This window comes from Mobula birostris, chromosome 26 (assembly GCF_030028105.1).
Source record: "Mobula birostris isolate sMobBir1 chromosome 26, sMobBir1.hap1, whole genome shotgun sequence".
Lineage (NCBI taxonomy): Eukaryota > Metazoa > Chordata > Chondrichthyes > Myliobatiformes > Myliobatidae > Mobula > Mobula birostris.
Genome location: NC_092395.1, coordinates 10513262 through 10529639, shown reverse-complemented (window position 1 = coordinate 10529639; position 16378 = coordinate 10513262). Strand labels below are relative to the sequence as shown.

Genomic DNA, 16378 nt, shown 5'->3' with positions numbered 1-16378 from the left:
AGCCATCTTTTGACCACATAACAAGCCAGTAACAATTAAGTATCTTCCAATTGAATCAGTGACAGTATTAAAATGTACAAAAGGGATGTTAAAATTAATAAAAAGATACCCGTCTAATTTTAGTTACTGATGAATCTCTGTGGATCGTCACCTTGTCGCGGCGGAGAAGCTTGTGTGGTCCTGAGATCCCGAGAGCAATGCTGTCTGGAGCTATGCTCCTGGTAGGGTCACCCATGGCGGTAAAGTCGAGACTGAGGTCCCTGACAAAGAACAATCCAACCAAGACCTCAATGGTGGAACAGGCGGACGAAGTTACTTTGAACTCAACAGCTGTGAAGACGGATAAAGACTGCAACAAATCCATCAGCTCCAATTGTCGTGGTTTCCATGCCATTGGAATCAGGTGGTTGATTTGTGAAGTATCGTGTGCTTCTTGGAGTGCAACATCAAGTACACGTTAAACAAATACACGCATAGGCGTCTTCGCTCTGTACGGAACGAAGACCATCATCCTTGACCTTGAAGGATAGCCAGGACGACGACGACTGATGAAAAGTGTTACGTACCCCGTAATGGGTTAAAGAACCAGCAGAAATGGAAAAACACCTGGTATTGCTATTTACGAAAGCTAGTTCATTAGTAACTACACAATACAGTAATATAAAAACCAGGTAAATCAAACAGGTTAGCAATAATTATATATATAAGTGTGGAAATACAAGACTTAAGCTTTTCCAAGCTCCGGTGGTAATTGATACAGTCTTACAGTGGCAGGTAAGCGAGGTCAGTTCAGTTCGTGATATTGAGTTGAGTAATGTTGAGATATGAAAGAAGAGAGAGAGAGAGAGAGAGAGAGAGAGAGAGAGAGAGAGAGAGTGTGTGTGTGTGTGTGTTTCGTTATCCAAGTAAGCCATTGCCGTCAATCCTCCATTGTCCTCTGAAATCCTTTAAAGTCACTGAATGTGACCACAAAAAGGAGACGGTCGTCTGTGGTTAAGCTATCAACCCAGGCGAGGGTTGGACACAGTGATAACTTCCCACCGGTCACTCCTTTTCCACACTGCGAGAGCCACTGATCGATTCTCCCCATTGATCCTCCAAAAACTCACCTTTCACAACAAAGCTCATCCAGTGTCCAAAACCATGTGTGTCTGTGCATCTGGCTAGCAACCAGCTGACCTTGTATTTATCTCAGCATGCTGAACACCAGCTGTCCATCAATTAACACCGCCTTCGGTCACCATGGCGACCCATAAGCTGCTTGTTACTCTCCCTCTCTAAGAACTCACAAGCAGGCAGTGTCCTAGTATATTCAAAACAAGCTTTAGAGTTCGTATAAACACCATCTCAAGGCAGGCTTCGTCCCTGTCTCTCTCTGTAACAGCTCAAACAGTGTCCAACAGTCAGTCTCATTCTCCCGACGTATCAAAGTGATAGTTCACAGAAAATATGAACCCTAGGGGTACATAACAGGAGTGAAACTGACAGCCCCCCCCAAAATTAAAAAAAAAATGGTTTTCATCCTCCCTACGGATATGGGTCTCTCACGCAAAAATAGTATCAGTTTGTAGTGTTCTTAATTTCTTAAAGATCTTTCTATGCTTAATAGGTTGGTTCAAGCCATTCAGGTTCCAAATTTTATTACCATCCACAGTAAGGCTTTAATTTAAGATTTTATAGAATAAGTTAGTGTGCCAGCACAGACCAAACCTGTAAGGAAGAACAGATTATGGATTCGATCAGAGAAAAAAAACATGATTGACAGGAAACCCTCTCAGGACTGCCCAGTCGTAAAAGTCTAACCTAATAGCCCCACCCTCCTCCCCCCAAAGCCCAAAAACCATCCAATAGCTGGACAGCATGCTAAACCATAATCCCTTATCCCATCTCCAATAGGCAGATTCTTCTTAGAAAGTTATATGTTAACACCACTGACTAAAGACACAACACATACATGAATAAACAAATTCCAAATATTTTGATATTATGTCTAACAGAGGTTAAAACGTAGTTAACAGTGGCCATCTTAAATTAATTAAATAAAAATTGATCATTTATTCAAAAAAGATAGATCCAATTAAATAATATGTTACAACTAGTGTTAAACTCTATAAGTCCAGGGAAAAAATAAGTACATATACATATAATAAATCCAAAACTGTATTGAGTATTAAAGCAAACAACAATACTAAATATTTTTATTAAGAAAAAGAAAGAAAACAAAAAACAAAACAAGATATAAAAGAAGTGAAACCTAAAGGAAAAAAAATAAAACAGTCAAAACGATGTCTGGGCAGACATAAAACATAGATTTCAACGATCCAGCTACAAACGACTCCCAGCTAAGGATTAAGTGTTTAAGTTGCTTGCAAGACAGGCTTAAACTCCTTTATAAATTTCCAAGCCTCTTCTGGGGAGTCAATGCATTTTGGGCGAGTGTTAGGCGGAGAAATTCTTAAACGAGTTGGATAGCGCAAAGAGGGATGACAGTCCTTCTTATAAAGTTCAGCCATCACTTGCCGATATTTCTTTCTGCATAAACCTCTGAGGCAAAATCTTCAACTATATGAATCTCTACTCCATTATAAATTAGCTTCCCCCGCTTCCTAGCATCTCGAAGGGTTGCTTCTTTAATAGTAAAGTAATGCAAATATAAAATCGCAGGGCGAGGTTCCATCTCAACAGGTTTCGGGCGGAGGATTCGATGAGCTCTATCTATCACCGGAGGAGCTTCAAGTATCTCACTAAAAAGTGAGTATAGCAGGTTCATAAAAAACTTCAGTGGCTCACTGGTTTCCATCTTTTCAGACAAGCCCAGTATGCGTAAATTCATCCCAGATCAATCGTTTTCTTCTTAATTCCGAAGGAACCTCAACAGTTTTCTTTTCCATAGTAGATATCTTTAATTCTTGTTCTTTAATTACTTCATTCACTGTCTCCTGTTCTCTTCCGATTCTATTAGTGTCCTTTTTAAGCGTCTGATAGTGAAATTCCAGATTCCTCAACAATTCCTGGACAGCAGAGACGGTTTTTTCAAGCTTTTCATTAGCATTCGTCAGTTTATCAATCTTGGTGTCCAACATTCCTATCTTAGTATTAGTATCTTGCAACCAAGAAAATATTATTTCTGAAGTAGAGACTGCCCCTGCCTCCTTTGTTTGTTCAGCTTCGGAAACAACTTTGCCACCACACATTCTGCAAACTCCCTGTCACAACCAGCACGCATGTGCGCAAAGTACCGGCGGGCTACACACTACGCCTGCGCACGAGCGGAAGGGTCGCGCTCTGAGTCTGCGCAGCGGTGGCTGGGCGGGCCCGGCGTCCTAACTCAGCGCCAGTTGCCGGTTCTGAGGCCTCGCGATACTGATTGCTCCCGGGGCCGGCCCCTACTCTGAGTCTGCGCGGCGACGGGAGGCCGATATCGACGTCACAAATCAGGTGCGCAGGCGCCGGCCCTGTTTTGAGTCTGCGCGGCGGTGCCGGCGGCAGCATGGACGACGAGGAGGAGACCTACCGTTTGTGGAAGGTCCGCAAGACGATCATGCAGGTGAGCAGTGCCGCCTCTGGCGTGTCCGGCTCATTATACTTTTAACCGCTCGTGTTTTCCGTGACTGAGGGTTTTGGTCACCACCCACTACAAGTAACAGCCGCTCCCTTGGCTTCAAGGCCCGGAGCCAGTGCAGGCACACAGCACTGACAATGCTTAGGAGGTCTGGTAGCCGTACTGTCTCAACGCCTCACCTTTCATCAGAGATGAAAATCTTGTCCAATACAGGAAGAGGGGCCCACTATGTCTATCTATATGTAGCCTGAACATGCAAAGTGTTGGAGGAAATCAGCGGGCCGGGCAGCATCTGTGGAGGGAAGTTGACAGTTGACGTTTCAGTTAGAGATCAGTCGTGGCCGCATTGTGTGTGTGTTACTCCGATTCCAGTATTTGCAGTCTCTTCCCTCTGACCCTCAGAGTCAGGTTTAACATCACTGGCAGCTGTTGTGAAAATTGTTGTTTTGCGGCAGCAGTACATTACAATACATATTAATAATAACAGCTGTAAAATGCAAGAAGTATGTAATAAAAACTAAATTAAATAGGGCATAAAAGAGAGGAAAAATAGTGAGGTAGAGTTCATGGATGCATTGTCCATTCAGAAATCGGATGGCAGGGGGGAAGAAGCTGTTTCTGAAATGTTGAGTGTGTGTCTTCAGGCTCCTGTACCTCCTGTCTGATGGTAGCAATGAGAAGGGGGTACATCCTGGGTAATGGGAGTACAAGTTTATTGATGCAACACCATTTGTCCTGCTGATCTATTGCACTCCTGTACGCCTCATCAGCATCTGAAATTCCGTCAATAGTTATGTCATCAGCAAATTTATAGGTGGCATTTGAGCTGTGCCTTGCCACACACTTCTGGGTGTAGCGAGAGTAGAGCAGTGGGCTAAGCACACGTCCTTGAGGAGTGCTAGTGTTGATTATCAGCAAGGAGGAGATGTTATTCCTGATCCACACAGACTGTGATTTCCCAGTGAGGAAGTCAAGGTTCCGGTTGCAGAGGGAGGTACAGAGGCCTGCGTTTTGGAGCTTGTTAATTAGAAATGAGGATATGATTGTGTTGAACGCTGAGCTGCAGTCAATAAACAGTATTCTGATGTAGGTATTGCTATTGTCCATGCAATCCAAGACCAAATGGAGAGCCAGTGATAATGCATCTGTTGTAGATCTGTTGTGGCGATCAACAAATTGCAATGGATTCAGGTCATTGCTTAGGCAGGAGTTGATTCTAGACATGACCAACCTTTCAAAGCACCTCATTGCAGTAGATGTGAGTGCCACTGGGTGGTAGTCATTGAGACAGCTCACCCTGCTCTTCTTGAGTACTGGTATGATTTTCGTCCTCTTGAAGCAGGTGAGAACCTCCAACTGTGAGAGGTTGAAGGTGTCCTTGAACATTCCTGTCAGTTGGTAGGTAAAGGTTTTCAGAGCCCCACCAGGTACACCATCAGGGTTCACCCTCAGGGTTATGAGGGTTCACCCGCTTGAAAGATGTTTTGATGTCAGCCTCTGAGACAGAGATCAGAGGGTCACCAGGTGCCGCAGGGATTCTTCCTTTCAAAGTGAGCATAAAAGGTGTGAAGTATCACAGCCATTCATGACGCTAGATTTCACTTTGTAGGAAGTAATGGCCTGCAAACCTTGCCAGAACTGGTGTGCATCCAAATCTGTCTCTAGCCTCAATCAGAATTGTTTTGATGAATAAAATCACCATCCGTAGGTTGTACGTGGACTACTTGTATATTTCCGGATCTCACAGATGCTGCCTGACCTGAGTATTTCCAGTTGATAGCTACAGCCTTGGGGAGGGAGTTTGATAGTTGAACCTGCCCTGTCACACTCCTCCACCCACCGGATTGTGCTCTATAAACCTCTTGCTACCTTTTGCACGTTCATCCAACTTTTATCCATGTTGAGCAACACACACAGCATGCTGGAGGAACTCAGCATCTATGGAGGGGAATAAATAGTCAACGTTTTGGGCCAAAAACCTTCATCGGGACAAAAAGTTTGGGGGAAGAAGCCAGGATAAGGTGGGGGAGGACAGGCTAGCGAGCAACAGGTGAAGCCAGTGAGGTAAGAGGTGGAGGAGGAGGGGATGGAGTAAGAAGCTTGGAGATGATAGGTGGAAGAGGTAAAGGGCTGAAGAAGAAGGAATCTGAGGAGTGGAGAGTGGACCATGGGAGAAAGGGAAGGATGTGGGACACCAGATGGAGGTGATGGGCAGGTGTAAGGAGATGTAGAATGGGGAATGAAATGAGAGAGGGAGAAATTATTCAACTGACGGCAGTAAAATCAATGCCTTAAAGATTCTTTCCTAGTACTGTACTGATCTACACTTGTAAATGCATGTTAGCAAACCCAAGCTGCTAAAATTGCAGTTGGACTCTAAACTCTCATAGATTGTAAGGAGCAAACACTATTTATGTGTGTACTTGATTTACAGTAAGCATCATTGCTTTTGGGATTATTATGAGGTGATATCTCGAGGGAGAGTCCATAAATGAGTGGTTAATCTTTGTGATTTCCAGCTTTGCCATGATCGTGGATATTTAGTGACACAAGATGAATTGGATCAGACATTGGATGAGTTTCGAGGCCAATTTGGAGATAAGCCTAGTGAAGGAAGGCCACGCCGATCAGATCTGACTGTGCTTGTTGCTCATAATGATGATCCCACTGATCAGATGTTCGTCTTTTTTCCAGGTAAACTAGATTATTTATTGTTTTAGTTTTTGCCTCTGGGTTTAGTAGAGAATTACTTTTAACCACTGGCTCCATCCCGTCAATGCTATGGGAAGTAAATTTATTGTTAACCTATGTCTTAGTTGATGCATATGTCATTTCTTAGTTACGCAAGCATAATTGAATGTAACAAGGGATACTGGCGCTGTAAAGGCAGCTTCATGGGAAGCTGCGTGGCCTTGGTTGGAACAAGGACTAGGCCTCAAGCCACAGTGTCATCTGTCAGAGCCACCCAGGAGGGAAGCGATGGAGTCAGTGCACACCACCAGACAATGCTGCCCCAGTGTTCACTCGGCAGAAGATAATCAGTCTTGCGTTGGATTGCAGATTGCTGCAACATTCATGAACTTAGGGTCTTGGACTATTTTTTTTTGTGTGACTGTAATATGTGCTATGTGTACCTTGTGCTGTGTGTGTCTGTTGGTGCTGTGTTTTGCACCTTGGCCCCGGAGTAACACTGTTTCAATTTGGCTGTATTCATCTATGGTAGTTGACAATTAAACTTGAACTGAGCTTTCTGTCCGTCTTTGGGTTGAGATAAACCACATACAGGCTTATTATTCTGTAGAATCACAAATCTGTAAAATCTAGAGGTTCTTTGAGCTCCTATGTAGGAATGGCAGTTTGGCTTAGATAGAGGATCTGCTTTTGGGTCCATATCCATGTTGACTCAATTTATCATCCAGGCAACAAGACAACGTCCTAGGAGTAAGTAGCTTCTTCTCAGATGGTGAGAGTGAGTCTTTTACAGTAACTCTTGTTCATTATATTCATCAACATCAAGTACCATGTTGTTTTACATGGGCGATCATGGTCTATCCATGACTGATCGTTCTTGGCAAAATTTTTCTACAGGAGTGGTTTTGCTATTGCCTTCTGGGCAGTATCTTTACAAGACGGGTGACCCCAGACATTGTCAATATTCTTCAGAGATTGTCTGCCTGGCATCAGTGGTTGCATAACCCAGAAATGTGATGTGCAGCAGTTGCTCATACGCCCTGCACCACCTGCTCCCGTGGTTTCACGTAACCCTGATTGGGGGCGTGGGGCTAAGCAGGTGCTACACCTTGCCCAAGGATGATCTGTAGGCTAGCAAAGTAAAATTTATTTTCAGAGTACATAAATGTCACCACGTACAACCCTGAGATTCTTTTTCTGTCGGCAGACTTGGCAAATCTATAGAGCAGCAACTGTAAGCACGATCAATGGACGACAAACTGCAGCTGCAGATGTAAATAAATAGCAATAAATAACAAGACAAAAGATTTCTTAAATGAGTGTAGTTATTCCCTTCTGTTCAAGAGCATGATGGTTGAGGGGTTGTAAGTGTTCTTGAATCTGGTAGTGAGAGTCCTGAGGCACTTGTACCTTCTGATGGCAGCAGAGAGAAAAGAGCATGGCCTGGTGGTGGGGATCTTTGATGGATGCTGCTTTTTTTACAGCAACATTTCATGTAGGTGTGTTCAATGGTTGGCAGGGCTTTACCCATGATGTAGTGAGCTGAATCCACTAACTTTTGTAGGATTTTCTGCACAAGGGCTTTGGTTTTCCAGTACCATGCTGTAATGCAGCCAGTTAGCACACTCTCCACCACACATCAAGTTTGTCAAGGTTTTTGATGACGTGCTGAATCTCCGCAGAGTCCTGAGGAAGTAGTGGCACTGTTGTGCTTTCTTTGTAGTTACCTTTATGTGATGGGTCCAGGACAGATCCTCTGAGATAGAGACACCCAGGAATTTAATTCAACTGAGCCTCTCCACCTCTGCTCTTCCCATGATTACTGGCTCATGGACCTCTGGTTTCCCTGTTCTGAAGTCTGCAATCAGTTCCTTGGTCTTATTGACATTGAGTGAGAGGTTGTTGTTATTACACCACTCAGCAAAATTTTCAATCTCACAGTCCAGTAAGTGTTAAATGAGTTGGTCATAAAAACAATAGATTACAGGTCTAAATAGTTTCAGAAAATTGTAAAAAAAAATTACAGCATGGACTGAGGATATTTAGCTGTATACACATACTAGCTGATAAAGACTCTAATTCCTATTTCTGCGTAGTGAATTATGACACGTACTCATTTCTGTACCTTAAAATGTAATGAAAGTTTCTCACTTCATTTTAAAAATATACTTGTTGGGATGGAAACACGAGGTAAGTATTGTAAAAATCGTAGTATTTCACTGAAATTTTTTAAAAATACTGATTTGGCTTTCCTTGTATTTCCCAGACTTGCTATGTATTCTCTGAAGCAGATGAATAAGAAGCAGTCACATATTAGCTTCTTGAAGTAATTCTTCCTATCAATAATGATGTGTTTGTACTCAAGTACTCAGTTAATGTTGTTAACATTGACTTTATTTTGTATATATTCAGAGGAGCCGAAAGTTGGAATTAAAACTATTAAGATGTACTGTCAACGCATGCAGGAAGAGAATATTACTAGAGCCATCATTGTGATACAGCAGGGGATGACACCGTTAGCAAAACAGGTACGAAGTTGCAATATGTATATGTTATAGGAACTTATTATTTTTCTTGTTTAACTGGTAATTATCAATTGTGAATAATAGAAAAGAAACTGAGTACAGTGTGAAAATACTTTACATGCTGTGACAGAATTTGTGCGTGTAAGAGAACAAATTCCAATTCTGTCTGATCTTTTAATTTGGATGTCTAATATCTATTCAACACAAAAACACAATGAATGAAAGCTGCAGCAAAATGTTGTAGATAGGGCTATGTTTCTCGTACTATCATAATGGGCAAACTTATAGTATGTTATGAAGGACACCAAGAATACAGATCCTCTTCCCACTTACTAAAGGGGGGAAATAGGTCAGTGTCAGCTTCAAATGAGTGGCTGTGGATCCCTTTACGTAAGAATACAAAGTCTGGTAGAATTAGGAAACAACTGGTGATCCTTTCCACAGAAGAAGAGTTTTTTGTGATTGATCTGCTTAAAGCATAGGTGGCATGCACAGTAAGAAAAATCATGCTTTGGCAGTAAAATATCTGTATAAGTTCTTCTAAGTTGAGTTGTATCAAGTCTATTTGTGTTTTTTTTTTCAGTCTCTGGTTGACATGGCTCCAAAGTATATCCTTGAGCAGTTTCTGCAACAAGAACTTCTAATTAACATTACAGAACATGAGGTAAGTTTGGAAGGATCTCCTTTTGGAAATGGATTCTTTGGATTATAAGCACCAATGAAGAAATCTCAACAAGTAGTCACATGCAAATCATTTGACAGCCTTTAACGCAATAGGTTTAATTTTTTTAATATTTTAAAATCTATTCAGAGAAATATGGTGTTCTTTATTAGATTTTTAAAGTTGTTGTATAAAGTGTGAGGATCATCCTGTAATGTTGAATTGCTTATTTTGTGTAATTAAACCTCATTCCTGTTAATTACCAATTTGTTACTAATTCAACACTGTACCTGACCACCACAGAGATAAATTTGGAAGAGCTGTCAGTTTTAATGGTTTAAACCTCGATTTTTAAGTGTAACAGAGCTAACATTTGTTGTGATTTTCACTGATCCAAGTAATTTTTTTTTCATGCAATTTGTAAGTAGTACGGAATGCTTTTGAGGAACACAGGCAATCTGAAGTGTTGTTGACCTATTAATTGAATATAATTCTGTTCCATAGCTTGTTCCGGAGCACATCGTGATGACTAAGGAGGAAGTAACAGAGCTGCTGGCACGATAGTATCCTTTTACAAAATGTTTAATATGTCAGTATTTCAGCAGTACTCTTTCTGTATGTTGTGCTTTTGTATAACTAAAATACTTTTTAAACCAAAATTAGTTGGGTAATTTGAACTGACTTTCTACAACTTCACTTATAGTCTTATGCTTTTTCACATTTATCCTCCTTGCATCAAAGTAATTGTATTTATGTACAGTTTCTCAACCTTATTATAAACTCTGAAGTTTCTGTTATATTCTGGAGAAGTACCTTTACTCATTGCAGTGCACTACTCCTTGGCTAAGATTTTCCCTGAGGCTGTTGGGGTGTAACCTACAGCATTCTAGATATTGAAACTCAAAGCTTTTCTAAGTTATTAAATTTTCTTCACTTCTCTCCATCCACCCCAACTCTGCCTCCCAACTTTCAACCATGCACACTCATCACTGCCCTGGTTGCCCTGTCCAAAACCTTGCATTCTTAGGTACTGGCAAATGATCAAGCATCAGCAGAAGCCTATGTAGCTATGCCAAGATCTTTGCAGATTTGATTTCCACATACCGTCTTACAATATGCATCACTAAGGTCCCAAGAGTGAGCAGTTTTCCTCATTCCAACCCATGAAAACAGCCATCAGTTATACTGGTGTTGCTTCATTTAAAAAAAACAAGTAGTTTATATCAGGTAGTGGATCAACATTTGGATGTTTATAATCAGGACAGGCCATAAATTTCTTTCTGTTCTGTATCCTCAGTTAAACATTTAGTACATTAGGTATTTCCAGATTCTTCAATATGACAGTCAAGGGAAGTCTGGTTTATACAGTACTTCTTAATCTTTTTGTGCTAGAATTCCTGTACACCCGTTGCACCTCAGTTCGCATTTAGCCTCATCACCTCATGCGTACAACTCTTGACAGATTGAAACTTGTCTAAAATATTATTTATATTCTGTACACTTTGGGTCTTGCCATTAAGCTAATACTTCTGTGATCTAAAGGTTCTTTGGAAGTCAAGAATGAGGCATAAAACTTATTGCTTAGTTACGTTATTAAGGCTACAAGATCAGAAAAAGTACAAGAAAGAGGAGGTGAGAAAGCAAAAAGGTGAAGGGAAAAGCAGTTGTGGTTATCTCGTACTCAGACTAGAGATAACAAAAACTCCAGTGATAACAACTGACATATAAAATAGCCAGATTCAAATGGTGACACCTGCTACAGAAAACTAGGTGACTATAAAAAACTGAATCTTCAGCATTTTGACTGCATGCCCCTCCTTACTCAGCATCTCTATTTGCTCACTACCTCCTATAGTTTGCAAACCTTTTGCATTTTGTGTTATACTTTTTCTCAACTACCTTAGTTTACTTTGGTTTTAAATCACTTCCATTAAACACATAAAGCATTTCATTGCATTAAATTTGATATAAAATTATTTAGAGATTAAGATACATTTCCTGCTGATTTTATCAAAACCCCTTGTTCTGAAACGTTGTGCCTACAGATCCTTTCCATCAAAGTTGAATCATGAGGATATGAGTGGAAAATATTTCTCATTTTTTGAGCAGGACTTTAGCAAAACTAGATACATATCTAACTTAGTTGGCTATTATCAAGATATTAATAATATAGACTTAAATACAGTCCTTACTTTGTCTAAATCTAATTAAAATTTATAATGCAATGAATATTGAATACTGGAGCAAAATGTTTATGGCAACTTGACTTGTTGCTATGTAACCATTGAATACCTTAATAATATGAACTAGCAAGTTAAAGGAGAGCCAGTTGCCAAGAATACAAGCAGGTGATCCAGTAGCACGATACTTTGGATTGAAAAGAGGGCAGGTTTGTTGCAAACATACCATTATTGATTTTTAAAAAATGGTTTTGTACTACTTGCTGGATGGTAAATGTGTACTGTTTTCCCCCTTTCATAGGTGGTGAAGATTATAAGACCTAGTGAGACCGCAGGAAGGTACATCACCTACAGACTAGTACAGTGAGACATTTCGTAGGTACTTTTAGTAAATATTTACCTAATTTGTTTCACCTGTTCTTTGCACCCCTCGTACAGGTTGTGTTTGTAGGCAAAAATGCAACACATAATGAATAGATTGGTAGTTCTATAGTACCATGCAAAAGTCTTGGAAATATATATGTATACGTATATATGTATGTATACAGAGTGCCTAAGACTTTTGCACAGTACTGTAGTAATTTTATGTACTGTATTGCTGCCGCAAAAAAACAAAGTTCGTAACATATATGAGTGATGATAAACTTGATTCTGAAATGGGTCTCTATTGTGGACTGAGAATGGGAACCCTCTGCAATTACCTAGTTTTCTGCATTAATTACTATAAGGTATGGTCTGATTTTCACCTAAGTCACAATAATAGACAAACGCAATCTGCCTAAACTAATAACACACAAACATTTGTACTTTTTCATGTTGTTATTGAAGACGTTGTTTAATCATTCACAGTCCAGGCTGGAAAAAGTATGCAAACCCTTGGTAGAACCTCCTTTAGCAGCAGTAACCTCCACCAAACGTTTCCTGTAGCTGCTGTTCAGACTTGCACAACAGCGTGGAGGAATTTTAGATCATCCCTTCATACAAAGCTGTCTCATTTCATCAATATTTTTGGGATACCTTGCATGAACAGCCCTCTTCAGGTCATGCCATAGCACCTCAAATGGGTTAAGGTCTGAACTCTGGCTCTGCCATTCCAAAACATGAATTTTCTTCTTTTTAAACTATTTTGTTGTTGATTTACTCTTGTGTTTCGGATCATTGTCTTGTTACATCATCTAATCTCTATTAAGCTTCAGGTGATGGACTGCTACCTTGACATTCTCCTTTAAAATGTCTTAATACAAATTTCATTGTTCCCTTAATGATTGCAAGCTGTCCAGGCCCTGAGGTAGCAAAGCAGCCCCAAACCATGATGCTCCTTCCACCATGCTTCACAGTTGGGATGAGGTTTTGGTGTTGGTGTGCAGTGCCCTTTTCCCTCCAAACATAGTGGTGTACAGTTCTGCCCCAATGTTCAACTTTTGCTTTGTCTGTCTGTAGAACATTTTTGCAGAAACGTGGAATATCCAGGTGGTATTTTGCAAACTAGAGACGTGCACCAATGTTTCTCTGGGAGTGCAGTGATTTCCACCATGGTGTCCTTCCATGAACATCATTCTTGTTTAATGTTTTTCTTATAGTAAACACATGAACAGAGACTTTAGCAGCTTCTAGAGATTTCTGCAGGACTTTTTGCTGTTCCCCTTGTCTTCTTTCTCACCTCCTTCAGCATTGCACGTTGTGCTCTTGGTGTGATCTTTGCAGGACATCCACTCCTAGGGAGAGTAGCAACAGTACTGAGTTTCCTCCATTTGTAGACAACTTACCTTACTGTGCACTGATGAACACTCAGGTCTTTAGAAATGCTTTTGTAGCCTTTTTCAGCTTCATGCATCTCTACAGTTCTTTTAAGGTTCTTCTGAAAGTTGTTTTGATCAAGGCATGATGTACATAAACAGATCTTTCCTGAGAAGAGCCGGCTCTGTCAGTAACCTGACTTTGTGTGTCTTTATTATAGGGTGGGGCACCTCTACAACCCACACCTCTAATGTCATCTCATTGATTGGAGCACTTGACTCCAAATAGCTTCTGTGAAGGCATTGCCCCAGAGGGTCACATTCTTTTTTGAACCTGGACTATGATTGTTTAAATGGTGTACTGTACTCTGTATTGACAAGAAGACTACAATTGTTTATGTGTTAGTGTTTAGGCAGATTGCGTTTGTCTATTATTGCGGCTTAGATGAAGATCAGACCATATTTTATGAGTAGTTAATGCAGAAAACCAGGTAACTGCAAATGTTCACAAACTCTTTCTTGCAACTACAATTTCTGATGTAAATTGGTTTTGGTTCTTTCTTCATCTGTCCACTGTTCCCAACTTAATCCTGGGGATGCAAAGCAATAGAAATTGCTACGTGTACTTAACCTCTGTTCCCCTTGATATTTTAAATAACATCCTTTGAGTTTCTAAATTCTAGAAAGTACAGCACTATTTTATGTATGTATTCTCTCCTTTCTAAATTAATTCTCAGAAGCCAGGCATCATTCTGTTAATACTGCTGCATTCCCCTCATGACCATCAGTCTTTCCAGTACTATGTTTCTGGTTTTGTAATAACTTCTACTGCCTTGTATTATTCGCCATTTTTTTTTTTAGCCAGAATCTGTGGAATTTATTGCCACAGGCAGCTGTAGAGGCCAAGTCATTGTGTATGTTTAAGGCAGAGGTTGATAAGTTCTTGATTACACAGCACGTGTGCTTACAACACTGTGTGTCCGACAGAGTGATCAGCAGTACTGGGGCTCCACAGGGGACTGTCTTGACATCTTCAGAAGTTTTTGGATGACTCTGCCATAGTTGGATGCATCAGCAGGGGAGATGAGGCTGAGTACAGGACTATGGTAGGAAACTTTGTCACTTGGTGTGAGCAGAATTATCTGCAGCTTAATGTGAAAAAGACTAAGGAGCTGGTGGTAGACCTGAGGAGAGCTAAGGTACTGGTGACCCCTGTTTCCATCCAGGGGGTCAGTGTGGAAATGGTGGAGGATTACAAATACCTGGGGATACGAATTGACAATAAACTGGACTGGTCAAAGAACACTGAGGCTGTCTACAAGAAGGGTCAGAGCCATCTCTATTTCCTGAGGAGACTGAGGTCCTTTAACATCGCCGGACGATGCTGAGGATGTTCTACGAGTCTGTGGTGGCCGGTGCTATCATGTTTGCTGTTGTGTGCTGGGGCAGCAGGCTGGGGGTAGCAGACACCAACAGAATCAACAAACTCATTCGTAAGGCCAGTGATGTTGTGGGGATGGAACTGGACTCTCTGACGGTGGTGTCTGAAAAGAGGATGCTGTCCAAGTTGCATGCCATCTTGGATAATGTCTCCCATCCACTACATAATGTACTGGTTGGGCACAGGAGTACATTCAGCCAGAGACTCATCCCACCGAGATAAAACACTGAGCGTCATAGGAAGTCATTCCTGCCTGTGGCCATCAAACTTTACAACTCCTCCCTTGGAGGGTCAGACACCCTGAGCCAATAGGCTGGTCCTGGACTTATTTCCTGGCATAATTTACATATTACTATTTAATTATTCATGGTTTTATTACTATTTAATTATTTATGGTGCAACTAATGAAAACCAATTTCCCTTGGGATCAATAAAGTATGACTATGATTAGTCAGGGCATGAAGAAATACGGGGAGAAAACAGGAGATTGGGGTAGAGAGGGAAGATGGATCAGCCATGATGAAGTGGCAGAGTGGACTCAATGAGCCAAATGGCCTAATTCTACTCTTGGATCTGACCATGAGAAATTGAAAATTCTCCAGATCAACATCGGAGATACCTTACAGGGCAAACGTGTGGCAATTGTCTGCCCCATATGATCGTGTCAGAGATTCCAGGGCACACTGGAAAGGCAGGTCAGATGTGGCTTCTGGAGTGGATGTTGTGCATCACTGCTGTGAGTTGTTCAGGTAAATGGAGCTTATAAAGGCATCACTGAGGACCTGTTGTTAGTGGCTCCAACAAGTCTTTGAGACTTCCTGGACTTTGAAAGGTAGAATTGTGAGTGAGCAAGCAATGATAGTGAAACAGCCTTTTTTAAAGTCACATTTGTAGTCGAATTTCATTTGTGGAGCTGCTTCCTGTGCTGGTTGTAAGAAACTGTTGCATGCTAACAAAAATGTTTTTGCATCCTACTTTCTCTTTGCCTAATTTGGAACTTGTCATACTAGTTCAATCATTTGTCAAGAGCGATAATATTCCTTTCACATTGTCTTCTATTGGAAGATTATTTTGTGTCTATTATTTAACTAACAAGTCAAGCTGGCGAAATATACAGGAACAACAGTTTAATAATCTCTCCCACTTTGTTCTAGGCATGAAAACAGAAGGCTGAGGGGAAACACTGAAAACTTCAAGTTGCTGTTTTGTGCTAATGTGCAAAGGATGGTCTTTCAGTTAGTTCTATAACTGTGTGTCTTGTCATTTGATTGTTTCTTTTTAAATAAACTTTCCAAAACATTTAGCTTCGTATTTTTCTTAAGGTTTGGAATTTGGTTGATCAGTACTGCAGAAAACTTGCAGGCACACGTATGCAGAGCTTTTGCAGGTCTGGAGGATAAGTTCTTGGGGAACAATATATCGGATAGTAGGAATGGGTAATATTAATTAGTTTTAACTTGCTGCAATAATTTGTCACATCCTATTTATCAAATGCTCTATCAATGTCCTATAAAGTTCTGATTTTGTGGAGAAATTTGTAAGCAATTGCTTCTTAACTAAACACCACAGAAGAAGCACTACC

The 16378-nt window shown here is 40.8% G+C and overlaps 1 protein-coding gene across 2 annotated transcripts; it reads left to right on the top strand.

Moving 5' to 3' along the window:
* Positions 1-3438: 3438 nt before the first annotated feature.
* Positions 3439-16097, top strand: polr2eb (RNA polymerase II, I and III subunit E, b). 2 transcript variants are annotated; one of them, XM_072244279.1, is made up of 8 exons: positions 3439-3547; positions 6082-6256; positions 8666-8781; positions 9362-9442; positions 9944-10002; positions 11750-11828; positions 11921-11994; positions 15951-16097. In XM_072244279.1, the coding sequence occupies exons 1-7, from the start codon at positions 3491-3493 to the stop codon at positions 11984-11986; spliced, it is 633 nt and encodes a 210-aa protein (XP_072100380.1). In that variant the 5' UTR covers positions 3439-3490; the 3' UTR covers positions 11987-11994; positions 15951-16097. The 2 variants fall into 2 exon arrangements, with proteins under 2 accessions (XP_072100380.1, XP_072100381.1); XM_072244280.1 differs by having other exon boundaries at positions 11921-11998.
* The last annotated feature ends 281 nt before the right edge of the window (positions 16098-16378 follow it).